Raw genomic sequence first — 13,556 nt, 5'->3', positions numbered from 1 at the left:
GCCCAGGAGTTGGAGGCTGCAGTGAGCTATGACTCCACTGCACTCCAGCTTGGTGACAGAGTAAGACCCCATTTCTGAAACAAACAAACAAAAAGCCTATGGAACTTACATGGTAATTGGGGAAGATATACTATAAACAAACAAGAAAATACCAGATAATGATGACTTCTCCAAAGAAAAACATGAGCATGATGCAATTAAAAATGGCTGGGGGTGGGGGGGCGGTCAGGGAAGCCCTCTGTAAGAAAAGACATTTAAATTGATTGACAAGAAGGAGCCAGTCATGTGAAGGTCTGGGGGAAGTACATTTAAGAAAACTAAAACATACAGTGCAAAGATCCTGGGGTGGAATAAACTTGGTGTGTGTGTGTAACTGGAAAAAAAAAAAAAGATACTGCGCTGAGGGCAAGTGAGAGAAGAGGGTAAGTGGTAAGAGGAGGCACGTTAGTTTGCTGGGGCTGCTATAACAAAGTACCATAAACTGGGGGCTTCAACAAGAGAAATGTACTGTCTCACAGTTCTGGAGGCTACGAGTCCAAGATCAAGGTGTCAGCAGAGTCGGTTCCTTCTGGGGGCTAGGAGGGAGAATCTGTCTCACGCCTCTCCCCCAGCATCTGGTGGATTTTTGGTGATCTCTGCAGTTCTTTGGCTTGTAGAAGCATCACCCCATCTGTGCCTTCATCTTCACATGACGTTCTCCATGCATCCAAATTTCCCCTTCTTATCAGGACAACAGTCATATTGAATTAGGGGCCCACCCTACGTCAGTATGACCTCATTCTAACTTAATTACATCTGCAACAACACTGTTGCCAAATAAGGTCACATTTTGAGATAATGAGGACTTCAACATGAATTTTTGGAGGACACACTTCAACACATCAGGTTAGCAAGCCATACCACATGAAGGACATGGAAAACCTCAGAGAGCAGGGGAAGGGGTTGGATTTGCCTTGGATATAATGGGAAGTCACCAAGAGGTTTCAAATCCGGCAAGTGACATGATCTGATTAATGTTTTAAAAGGATAATTCTGGCTGCTGTGTTAGATTATGAGAGAAAACAGCCCCTGATGCCTGCATGAGTCATATGGCCCCCCTGCTAGGGATGGAAATTCTCGTCATAACATCCACTTACTGGACCTGAGGCTTTAGTTTTCATTGTTCATCATTAGTTCATAGGAAAAACAAATTTAGCTTCCAATTGATGAGATGAACACATCCTTACAATCACATACAAAAATATTATTTTCTTTCCTGCATCTTTACTTCTAAAAAATAAGAAAAGTAATACAAGCTCTTGGTAAAACTCCAAGTAATACTAAGGGAGACAAATTAATACAGGACTCCAGACACTGCTCCTCATCCCCTACCCATTCCTGCTTCTCAATTTCTTCACATTCACATTTTAAAAGAAATCTCTTTGGAGATCCCCTTCCTAGAATTGTTTCTAATCATCTATATGTCTCTATGCAGATTCTTACCCACAGCAAATTTCTAACACTAGGCCAACTGCCCAACTTCACCAGGCAAGCTTCTGTTACCTTCTTCCCATAAATTGGCCTGAAAATGTTCAGGATGAACAGAAGCACTGAGCCACAAAATTAGTAGTAGATAATTGGGCTTGGGGTCAAAGACATCGAGTTCCAGTTTCTGTTACATCACTTCCTGCCTCTGAGTTACTGAGCAAATCACAACCAAGTCTTGGTTTCTTCATATTTTGCCTATATTGCAGGATTGTAGTAAAGTTCAAGGATGTGTAATAAAGCACTTCCGGTATATTCTTGCTAATGAAGACAACCCTCATTTCTACATACACACAGCCATATTTGTTTACCACTTATAGACAAGGGAGTTTTTATTTTGTAACTAGAACTAGCAAGAGGCATCATGCTTGAGGACAAGGTGAGGGCAGATGGGGTGCAAGTGACTTTGTCAGGCTGGGTGATCTCTGGGGCAAGGGTTTTCTGTCTTTGCAGGCTCAGATGTGGCCAAATGGGAGTTGGAGCAGGGGGGAATAAAGTGAGTGTGTCCCTCTTGAAAACCATAAATGACAAGACTGGTTTGAGTGTACCTGGCATGCCCTGATTTAGAGACATGTTCAGAGTCTCAGAGGGAAAAATAGTCGGGAAACGTTTTGGTGGGAGAGAGATGCCCTCCAACACCCACACAGGGTTGTACTTCAGTGGTGATGATCAGGTCGTGACTTGTAATATAAGAATCAGAATCCCCTGTGGCTGGGTAAGTGTGGTGTACCCAGAAGGTGGTATATGACCAGGTAAGAGACATATCTCCAGGCAGGAAACAGGAACTAAGCAGTCCTGTTTTGCACCGCCAGCCAGCGTTCAGCAAGCACCGTATTCTCTGAGGTCCTGCTCTGTGCTAGGCACTACACTTGATGCTTGGGATACAATAGTGAACAAGTAGGACAATGAGTTCTCTCAGGTGGTGGCAGGTGTTAAGATGGTGCCCATACACAGGAGGCTGATAAGACTTTAGGGTGAGATGAAGCCTGGAATGCTCTTCCAGGGTTTTCCAAATACTAGGTCAAGGTCTGAAGCCAAACTGTCCAGGAATCTCATTTTTAATACCCAGATGATTCTGATGCACAGCTAGGTTTGGGAGCCACCAATATGGGTGAGCTGGGCTGATTTCACGGCACATCACGATGGCTCTGTCTCATTTTTCCCAGACTTTTAGATGAAAAGTTCTACTTTCAGTTCAGCTGGGCTCTGGAAGCACACTTGAGCCAGAATATTAAAAAGGGGGTGATCTCCACCACACCCCTAGGCCAATGAGGTAACTAGGAAAACTGCCTCCAAGGCAAGGAGAATCTTGTGGAACACAAAGCCATACTGTGAGATGCAGAAGCCCCTTTTCAAGAGGAGACTACTTATCCAAGGCCAAACGTAGAGATCCTGAGTTTTGTTTCATCAAGGAGGGTAGCTGGTCAGTGGTTCATGCCTGTAATCCCAGCACTTTGGGAGGCTAAGACGGGAGGATCGCTTGAGCCCAGGACTTTGTAGACCAACCTGGGCAACATAGTGAGACTCTGTCTCAGCACACCAACATGGCACATGTATACATATGTAACAAACCTGCACGTTGTATACATGTACCCTAGAACTTAAGTATAATAAAAAAAAAAAAAAAAAAAAAAAGAAAGAAAGGTAGCCAATTCCTCAAGGTAGTAAACCTTGAGTCCAGGTCCTCTGGTATCAAATCCTATGCTTTTTCCATCTTCTCTACCTTCTCTTCCACCTGCAACCTCTGGGGTGAAGATGCTCAAATGGTCGATTTAGAGACACTAGCAGTGGGCAACATATAGGTATGGAAAATCCTCAACCTGGCAGCTTGAGGAGGCCCCAGTGAACCTCTTACCCTGAATGTTACTCTCTGCTCAGAGCTCTATTTTTGTTTTTGAGATATGAATTTTTTACTTGAGGTTATTTGAGCATTTCTCTTATCCCAGATCCCAGTAGCAGTTGAGAGTGCTTATTATGAGGGAGGAAAGAGAGTCCAGGGGAGGGGCCTTGGGAGCTCAAGGGGAGGGCAGAGTCTGAGATGCTAGGAAAGGAGCTTGGAAGGCCTGGAGTTAGAGTCCAAAGGACAGGAGCTGAAGATCCCTGAGGAACAGAACCACTGTACTTCTTGGTTGCCCTGGGAGAGTCCTAGTTTATGCCTGTGGTCCCTCCCACTATCAAAAGTGCCCCAGTCATAAAGCAAATTATATGGCCACCCCTACTGAGGGAGGAATTAGAGCCCTTCTTTCCTCATTGTTTTCACCTGGAACATTGCTTTGAAAAAGAAAATACAACTTTCAGATACCAGGACAGTAAGCTCCTCACAGGCAGGGACTGCCTTGTGATTGATTTCTTTAAAAACAATAAGAAAAGCATAAAGTGTATTATGTACATGAAGAGAACGTCTGATAAAGGAAGAAATACTCATGTGATTGAATTTTGCATTCCCAGCACCTAGCTACATGTATGAACTAACGCTTTCTGCCCTGCCTACCCCTCAGACACAGTTCCCCTCCGGCCGGACCTCAGCCACATCAGTATTTTAATGATTGCACTGACACCTGGTGGCTATTTCCAGCTTTTTCTCTGGGCTGCGCCTGTAAGAGATGACGGATAGGTCTGTACCTCACATTTCATCAAAGCAACTTTTATCTGAGCTCTATAGTGACTAGACATGACACTCCGATTCATAGCAAGTTGTTGATAGCTGGTAACAGATGTATTGCTATTTCTTAAAAGGTATAGAGATTAGAGGCAGGAATGACGGTAGTGTGGAAGGGGTACAGTAAAATGATAAATAACATCAATAACTGAAATTTCATGGGATTTTAGGCTTATGAGGGAGTCATTTTCTTTTATTTATTTATTTATTATTATTATACTTTAAGTTGTAGGGTACATGTGCATAACGTGCAGGTTTGTTACATATGTATACTTGTGCCATGTTGGTGTGCTGCACCCGTCAACTCATCATTTACATCAGGTATAACTCCCAATGCAATCCCTCCCCCCTCCCCCCTCCCCATGATAGGCCCCGGTGTGTGATGTTCCCCTTCCTGAGTCCAAGTGATCTCATTGTTCAGTTCCCACCTATGAGTGAGAACATGCGGTGTTTGGTTTTCTGTTCTTGTGATAGTTTGCTAAGAATGATGGTTTCCAGCTGCATCCATGTCCCTACGAGGGAGTCATTTTCACATAGAGGTGTCCTTCCTGAAATGATACCAACTAGGCCAAAGTCATTAAAGTTCTCAGTAGCAACAAGAAATCAAGTCAACACCAGTGCAAGTGTGATCAAATGTCAACTAGGGAAATTCTTAAAGTAAAACTTGGATACATGGTACACTGTCTTCCTAGTACTGTCTGGCTAACAAAGAGCAGGAGGGAGTGGGGGAGTCAGACACAGGAAAAATAGAGTGAGAAAGTAGGAAAGCTGTACTTCAAAGTGTAGCTTTCCGTGTTCCAGCAAGGCATGAAAATGTCTGCAGATACAACAACCTCCCCATAGCTCACCCCACTTTAATCTACAGGGTAACTTCAGAGGATTTCACACAGAAGACATTTTAATCCCAATATACCATAAAGAGGGTACTAAGAATCCTAGTACTCATGGGAGGACCGTTTTGGTCACCCATCCTCTGCCTTGTACAAAGAAGCTGTAGGCAAGAGGCCTGTCAAAGCCCGCGACCTTACATCATTAAGAGCTCAAAGAGAGAGAAAAATACAACTCCCAGTCAATTCTCACATCATCAGGAAAGTATCACCAATGTATGAGACAGGAACATTTAAGTAGCCATAATGAATGAGGTATCTGGGTATCTGGAACATCTCCAAAAACGCAAGCTGCCTCTCATTTGCCTCCTGACGGTAAAGAGTATTAATGAGTCTGTAAATGTGAAAATAAGTATTTAATAAATCTTTTTAAGCAGTGGGCCTGCCAGTAGGGGTTTGCAGTTGTGTTTTATGCTACCCTCCCCTGAGCCTTCCACTTTGCCCCTGTGGTTTTCTGATCAGAAATCAATAGCTACCAAGTTTAGGGTCTTTAAAAACACACCAGACACCAGGGTGGATAAGGCTGTGCTTTATTACATGCATAATTACAAATCTGTGCTAAGTGGAAATGTATAAAGCAATGGCGACCTGGGTTTAAGCCACACAGAGAAAGGGCTGGACAATCCATTAACCCTTCTGCCAATGTCCATTCCATTGCCTTTAACATGATTGTTTCCATTTCTTACAATTTGCATAGCACTTACTTGTCAACGTACTTTGAATTCATTGTCTCAGTTTATCCTCACAACAACCCTGTGAGGTAGGTAGGGCAATTAACACTATCCCCATTTTGCAGATGGGAACACTGAGGCACAGAGCGGTTAAGATCTCGAGGCTAGTTAGTAGAAGCATAGGGAATAGAAATCAGGTCTCCTAACTCCCCAGTCCACATCTTCCTTTTTAGACTATGTTGTTCCACATGACTAGGGAGTAGACTAAAGCGAGCAGTGAGCCATAGCTCTGGTTCAGGCTATGCCTAAGAACAGGCGAGAACAAAGCCAAGAAAGCATGGCTAAGGGATAGCAACACTCAGATAAACAACTGCTCTAGGACAGCTCAGCACCAAACCTCCTGCAGAAACTTGGGCTCTATTAGCTTTGGTTGAAGCTACTTTCTGGATGCCTACTTACTGCTGATGTCTAGACATTAGCTTCAGCTGAACTTTCACCAACTCTCAGGCATTAAAATGTCGAGTCAGACAGGTTTTCTTTGGCTACTGCAGTTGGAGCCAGCCCTACAAAGCGCTTACTACAGAGAAATTCAAATAGTGGCCCATGGGCTGTAACCCAGCCCCTCTGATCTTCCTGGCCTCATTGGCTCACCCAACAGGTGGTAGTTTTCCCATAGCCAGAAATGAATGGGCAGAGGTAAGAGCAGGAGGCTGGCCTTGGTCAAATGAGGAAGAGTCACCCACATGACATCACTGTCCCCCTTAGCTGATGTGACCAAGGTACTGACAGGGCCACCTCCTTTCTGGCCTATACCTGGTTAGCAGCATAGCTTCAAAAGACAGTTTAAGAGAACAAAATATTAAACACATCATTTTAAAAGCTTGAATGGAATAAATTCTTAATCATCACATAGTCCTAAAGGACCAAATACATAATAAAAAGTAAATACATACTTATATAAAAAGCTGAGTGCTAAAAAGGCAGGACAATGGGAGAGAAAGGAAGAAGAGGGGACAAAGTGAAATGGAGGGAGGAAAAGGAACAAGCTGGAAGGACCATGTATTTTGAGGTACCCTTAATGTGATACTGAGGCTGAACATTCCCCTCTCAGGCCACACCCTCTTCTCAATTTTGCCAGATGGCATTTCACTCACCAAATCTTAGACTGCCCCTGAATTCCAACAGATTTGAACTAGTAGGTAATACAATTTAGCAGTAAATACTTCATATGTCTGCCTTGAGATGCTAAAGCCCTCATCACCCCCGACAAGTATCAATGGCTTTGGCCCTCACAGAGGAGCAAAGCCCTGTTGGTCCCATCAACTCAGAAGTATCTTCCAGTTTCTGTTCTCAGAACAATCATCTCCCTCCCACAAAGTCCACATTCAAAACAACATGCCTGTAATAAAACAAAGAGAAATTTGAATTCAGGGCATGGTGTGGGGAGAGAAAGAGAACAAGACAAATGGCAAGGTGGATGAGGCAGAGAGGAGAGGCAGAGATCTTTTTTAACTCTCATATTTTTATATTATTACATACTGTTTTTCTTCAAAAGGCCAAATTTTAGGCAAAGCATTCATTCAATGAGTGTGCACACAGAGGCTGAAGGCCCTTTGGCAGGAACTAAGAGGTAGGAATTTATGACTGCAAGACTGGGCTGGCTGATCTCATAGGTCCCATCCAAGAAATGCAAACTCCACACGTCATATACTTTCTTTCTTGGGTGATTTGGCAAAATTAGACTACACCATGGAAAAACCAATTTTGTTCCCTACATCTATTCAAACCTTTACCCAGATCCAGATGTTTAGAAATGAGAATATGGCCAGCAAACGTTTGGGGAGTAACTTAAAGTTGCTAACAGCCACTGTTCTCAGAACTTCTCTCCTTGGAGCAAGCAACTGAAATATGAAACAGAGCAGAGTCAGCGATCACCTCAGAACAACTACACCGATTGAACTTCAAATTGACACAGCTCCTGAGCTCTGATCTGAGGAACTCTCACTTTTTTTTTCTATATATAATAAGGACATACGAGGAGGCAAAAATATATATTTTTTAAAAATTGCTATCAAAATTCAAGACAGTCTATCTAAACCTTATAGTTAAGGAAATGGCAACAGATACCACATTTCTTCATGAGCAGATGTCTTAGGTCGGCCCTATCCATAAAACTAGACTGCCCTTGAGCCAAACACTGCTTTGAACCACTCATTTTCGTAGAAAGCCTGGCCTTTGGAGGATTACTTGACTTTTTTTCCCCTTGGGGCACACGATCAAGCAGTTTATAAATGCCAGAACATGTTATAGGGGTGTGGGATGGCTTTCCTTCCACCATCTTACACCATTCAAACATTTTCTTACCAGGGCTTTCTCCATGGCCATAACTCTTAGTTTCTTCTCCAAAGGGAACCCAGGCAATCCCAGAGGTGGCTAAAAAAATCAAGGTTTGGCTGGGTGCAGCGGCTCACGCCTGTAATCTCAGCACTTTGAAAGGCCAAGATGGGCAGATCACGAGGTCAAGAGATCGAGAACATCCTGGCCAACATGGTGAAACCCCGTCTCTACTAAAAATACAAAAATTAGCCGGGCATGGTGGTATGCACCTGTAGTCCCACCTCCTTGGGAGGCTGAGGCAGGGGAATTGCTTGGACCCGGGAGGCAGAGATTGCAGAGAGCTGAGATTGCACCACTGCACTCTAGCCTGGCAACAGAGCAAGACTCCTTCTAAAAAAAAAAAAAAAAAAAAAAAAAAAAATCAAAGTTTTAGGACACTTAAGTTCAGACCACATATTTAGACATCTATTTTTTTTTTTTAAAAAGGACTCAATATTCTACCTCCCACTTACTTTCTAAATTCCTAATTTTTCTCAGGGTTTTTAAGAGCTCAACGTTCTATGAACCACCCAAAAGATGTTCTCCTGCTTCCTCTGAACTGATGGGTGGCTTGCATTTGGCTCTGATCCAGTGTAGGGGACCCAATTCCTCACAAAACAGTGTGGTCAGTCATCAGTAAGTACTTTGGCAATATAAAATATGCTAGCTGTTTCAAGTTCTCACCATTGTCTTCGCTATCATTATTAAAAACTCAACTTCAAAGATTGCACTGTTCATTATTTTAAAAAAACAAAACAAAACAAAACAAGAGATAGTGTGGGATAACAAGTACATCTTCCTACTCATCACTTAGCAAAATAAACAAAAATCAAGACCAAACCACAACAGGTGATTGAACTACTTAAAACATACAGCAGTGGTTAATTTCTATAATGGACTCTATTGCACACGAAGTTTTTGAAAACATATTTGCCCCCTCACACCTTAATGCATTCATAAGATCTTGGTTGTGAATTACTTCATGGCCTTAGATCTCACTAAGCCCTGGTTACTTCATCATGTTCAAACAGAATTGAAGATTTGCTAAGAAATGTATACTATGCTCTGCTCTTCCTGTAAAGGGTTTAGATTCAGCCTTTGGTGCCAAAACAATTCAACTGCTTTTCAGTTCAATCACAAATTAATCGTTTGCTTCACCAGCTGGCAAATTCAAAGTATCATCAATGTCAGCTTATCTACCAGAGGATATCTGTTCTGTGGATCTTACCACCTCTACTCCACAGCTGGGCTGAGCCAGGATGCTGTGGCCAGAGAAAGAGGAGAGCATTGGAATATGTTTCTAACCAAACATCCAAGTAGAAATGATCTTTAAAGTTGCCATTATTTTGTATTATCAGTCCCCTGTTTTTTCCCTTCAATATAACGAATCACGCATTAACTGTTTCAGGTTCTTTAAATTCTTTAAATTGAAGATTTGAAGATACAAAATATAGTAGTTTCACTTTTACAAATCTATAGACTCTCATTCATTTTATCCCTGGATGGCTACCAGCTACTCTTCCTTGGAAAATCCTAACTCCGTTGAAACACTAATTGGCATTCTTTTGTAAACCCTTCCCTTGTGTCAGGCAATTTTCTCATTTAATACCAAAATAGTCTCATCTCGACTCATTAATTTTTAAATCACAAACCATCTAGTCTTCTGCCATTGAGGTATGTGGCCATTTGATGCTACTGACAGTCCTCTCCGTACTGGCTGTATTTGTTGCTTAAGCATGTCCAACTGTTAAAGTGGCAATGGCAGAAAGAACATTTTCCTTTTCCACAAGACAAGAAACAGAGTGTCAAGGTGCTGAGCTAGCAGTTGAGAGCTCTAGCCGCAATTAGCCAAACTTTGAGCCAAACCATAGGATTGGATGTATAGTGGATACCATATACTATAGCTACTTCTAGCATATAAGCTACAAGGATTCCTGAGAAGCTGAAGTTAATGAATGAGATTGATCAGGAGTGAGGTATCAAAGGGATATTGTCATTCTCTGGAGGGCCAATCAGTGCTTAGCATCTACAAAGTATACCTTGGCACAGTGTTATCTGATTTCTCGAATGTATTTTCTGAAGTAGCACCTTAACACTGGCTCATCTGTCTAAAATCAAGAACAAAGCCCAGAAGAAACACAAAGGCAAACTTAAGACACCCTCCTTATCGCTACTGCACTATGAAATATGACCAAACCTTTCATTGTCATTAAATACCAGACATAGTAACATTTTCTGTTTTGCAAACTTTAGTGGGGAAGGACAACTAATAAGACAGGTATTGGACCAGAAAGGTACAGATAAGGACTTTGATTTCTACACAATATACAGGGTAGTCAGTCAAATAGTCTCATATGAAGGAATCAGTGGCATGGAAAGGACAAAATACATAGTTACTGAGCCATGACTATGATATAACATATCCCAGAGAGATTTTTTCTTTTTCATTAAAGTGCTAGAGTGATCTATTCACAAGGAGAAACTCTAGCGACCGCCTTGATTATTTTAAAGATAAAAATAAAATAACCCTTGGCTACCCAGTTCTGAGCCAAGAAAGGAATTTCAGATTTTGGAAAGATAAGAACTAGGGGTAAAAATGTCCTAGAATCAGGGATCAGTAACTCTTAAAATGAGGTACACTGAAGTGTTTGGGGGTAGAGGGTTGGTGGGAATATGCAGAATGACCACCGATTCTGGGCTGGAAGGATGGTGGGAAGTGCTCGGAACAGAGCTATAAAATGATCCAGGCTGAACTCTTACCCCGGCAGTGAAATCTCACTGCCGTAGGCATCCAGTGTGGAAATGGAGGCATGGCAGCAGCAACGGGGCCACATGGCAAAGAAAATGGCTGTGTGTCACCTCTGGTCCACGTGTTGGGAGACTGCTGAGCCTTGGTTTACAATTTAACTAGGCCTGGGAGTTATTTTTTTGTAGTAGGAATGATTAACCAGGAGCAGTGCTCAGCCCCAAACAGAGGATTTGGTACTAGGATAAGAAGTGGAACAGAATGGAGGGGGAGTAATTGCACATAGGTAAAATTACAGAAAATGAAATAGTGGTTAGAATGATGATGGTGGCTCTGTAATTCCACCAAGTGTCCCCAGAGTGTGATTTTTTTTTTTTAAACTGCAATAAAGGTGGTATGAAATTGAGACAGGCACCTTTTCAATTGGATACAAGCACCTTTGGTGTCACCAGGCCTTGTCCATACTCCTGGGTCTTAGGATGGCTCTGCATTTTATTTAGAATTCTAAGGACTCTTGAAGGAGTCACAGCTGCCTATCCTGTTCCAACACCTTGAATATATTTGGAAGTATCCCAAGCCTAATTCATGCTCATGGGGACAATACACTGGCCTGCTACACGTACTTATCGCTGGGAGGTGCAATGAGGTGTCCAGTTATTTTAGTACTGGTGGTCTTTACAAAGGAATGCATGAGGATGCAGATGCAGTTCTGAATCTTCCCTGGTTTACCAGTATGCAGTCTAGACTTGGTTCCCTTTGCTGTTCTTACATATTCCAGAAGCCTAAAGCACCATCATTCATGGAGGTGGCATCTGGGTAAGAGAATTAGTTAGGACCTCACAAAAATGTGAAACTCCTACTCATTGACTTTGCTTAGAAGTTTACTAATTATTCATTTCAAGGAAGCTGGAAGAAATAATTCCTTGCTACTAACAAATTCATGGCAAAGTCCTTGTGTACCAGCTAACAAATGCCACCTGGAAAATTACCCTTTTTGCAGACAAGGAGAAAGCTCTATAACTTATCTTTGTGCACTTCAAAAGAGTACCAGGAACAAGCAAGCTATAAAAGTCAATCTCTCTAAATTCATTTAGAAGAGATTAACCAAAGCAGCATTGTCTTATAATCAAAATTAAAATTAACATGAACATACATACATAACAAACTGATAATGCTAAATATTGTAACAGGAACAAGGATAACATTTGAACTGAATCTTCACAGTCTAGAAAATACCATTACTCTTTTCCTTCTGGCTTTCCTTTCTCTGGTTTGAAAAAGCAAAGCCCCTTAGTTTACACTTTGTCTTCCAGTAACAACAGTTAGATCCCAAGAGTGACGTTTTCATCGGTTTCCTACAGGTTATAGGTCAGGACGGCTGGAATTTTTCTTGCATAGTTTTCAGTGATTGCATATTGGCTAACTACTTTTTAAGTTAAAAAATTCTTTAAAAAAACCAAATATAATTAAACCACAGCAATCTTATTTATTCTTTCATGAGATCTTCCTAATGTAACATCACGGAAGCCTAACTGTAATTTCTCCTAAAGAGAAAATTAATTTCCAGAGATTATGTAGTGCAACTGGTTAACTTGTAGGAAAGAGACAAGACACTAATGTGACTTCACCATCCAAATATGGAAAATATGTTTTGGGTACCCAGTTAATAAAACATATCCATGGTCTGTAATGTCCTTCCTGCTTTATATCCAGAACTCTATGATTCTAGTTGAAGAGAATGGAATCAGGATCTTGGTTCGCCATCTGTGCTATATGCTTTAACACATCCTTTTTGGTAATGATTCCAAGCAATCGCCTAAAAGACAAACACAACACAACAAAACAAAAATAAATCTGTACTTAAAATAGCATTCCCAAAGGTGATACTTGTCCTCCTTTTCAACTTTGTCTTTGATCACTAGCTGCCCTTCCAGTATGGGATCACAGGAGTAGGACATGTGCTCCAGGCAAATAGGATGATGTGTGGGTTCCTCAACGTATGCAAGTGTTTCTACCTCTAGGTCTCAGACCCTGTGATTTCCTCTGGTTTAAATACTCTTCACTACATATCTGAATCTTATCTACTGCAGCCCAATTCAAACGCCCCTATTCCAGAGCACCTTCCCTGATTCTATGAGCCAGCAGGAACTCTGCCCTCCTCACAGCAACAGCATACACATTCTTTGCAGGCCTCCTCAGTGGCACTTGTCTTCTTTGCTATTGTACTATAACCACTGCTAGGTTCTTGCCTTCCCTAAAACACTGCATGCTCCTTGAGGGCACAGAAGAGTCTTATTCATTTTTGTGTCTCCCTGGAATCTAGTGGAATACCTTCTTACATGGAGCAGGGATTCAGTAGATGTTAAATGAACCAGTTAGGGAAGTCCCCTTATTGATTTAAATCCTGCAAGGCATCTGTCACATCATTTAGAAATTTCAGAGGTGAAATTCTTATATAATTGCTGGATTAACATAACATGTTTGGGAAAAAAATCCACCCCTCTCCTCAACCTCCCTTCTTTTCCAATAAAAATAGAAGGGTTCCCTTTACTGGATAAGAACTGTCCCAGGAAGGAAAGAGCCTTGGGTTTGGCAGTCAGAGACTTGTGTTTAAAGCCTTTTTCTACTATTTGTTAGCTAGGGAACCTTGTATAAATCTCACCTCACTGAAACTTGGTTTTCTCATCCTCACG

At 41.8% G+C, this 13,556-nt stretch overlaps 1 protein-coding gene across 8 annotated transcripts in view; it reads right to left on the bottom strand.

Moving 5' to 3' along the window:
- Positions 1 to 5,584: 5,584 nt before the first annotated feature.
- Positions 5,585 to 13,556, bottom strand: part of CLCN5 (chloride voltage-gated channel 5) — a 160,631-nt gene continuing 152,659 nt past the window's right edge. For 7 of the 8 annotated variants that reach the window (XM_015443504.3, XM_074029481.1, XM_045384157.2 and 4 more), the window contains one exon: positions 5,585 to 12,679. In XM_015443504.3, coding sequence (XP_015298990.1) covers positions 12,589 to 12,679 — 91 coding nt within the window. In that variant the 3' untranslated portion in view covers positions 5,585 to 12,588. The remainder of the gene's footprint in view (positions 12,680 to 13,556) is intronic. The other variant, XM_045384159.3, reaches the window with a different exon arrangement.

This window comes from Macaca fascicularis, chromosome X (genome assembly GCF_037993035.2).
Source record: "Macaca fascicularis isolate 582-1 chromosome X, T2T-MFA8v1.1".
NCBI classification, from domain to species: Eukaryota; Metazoa; Chordata; class Mammalia; order Primates; family Cercopithecidae; genus Macaca; species Macaca fascicularis.
Note: the sequence above shows the minus strand (reverse complement) of the source record. Positions and strands in the feature narration are given on the sequence as shown.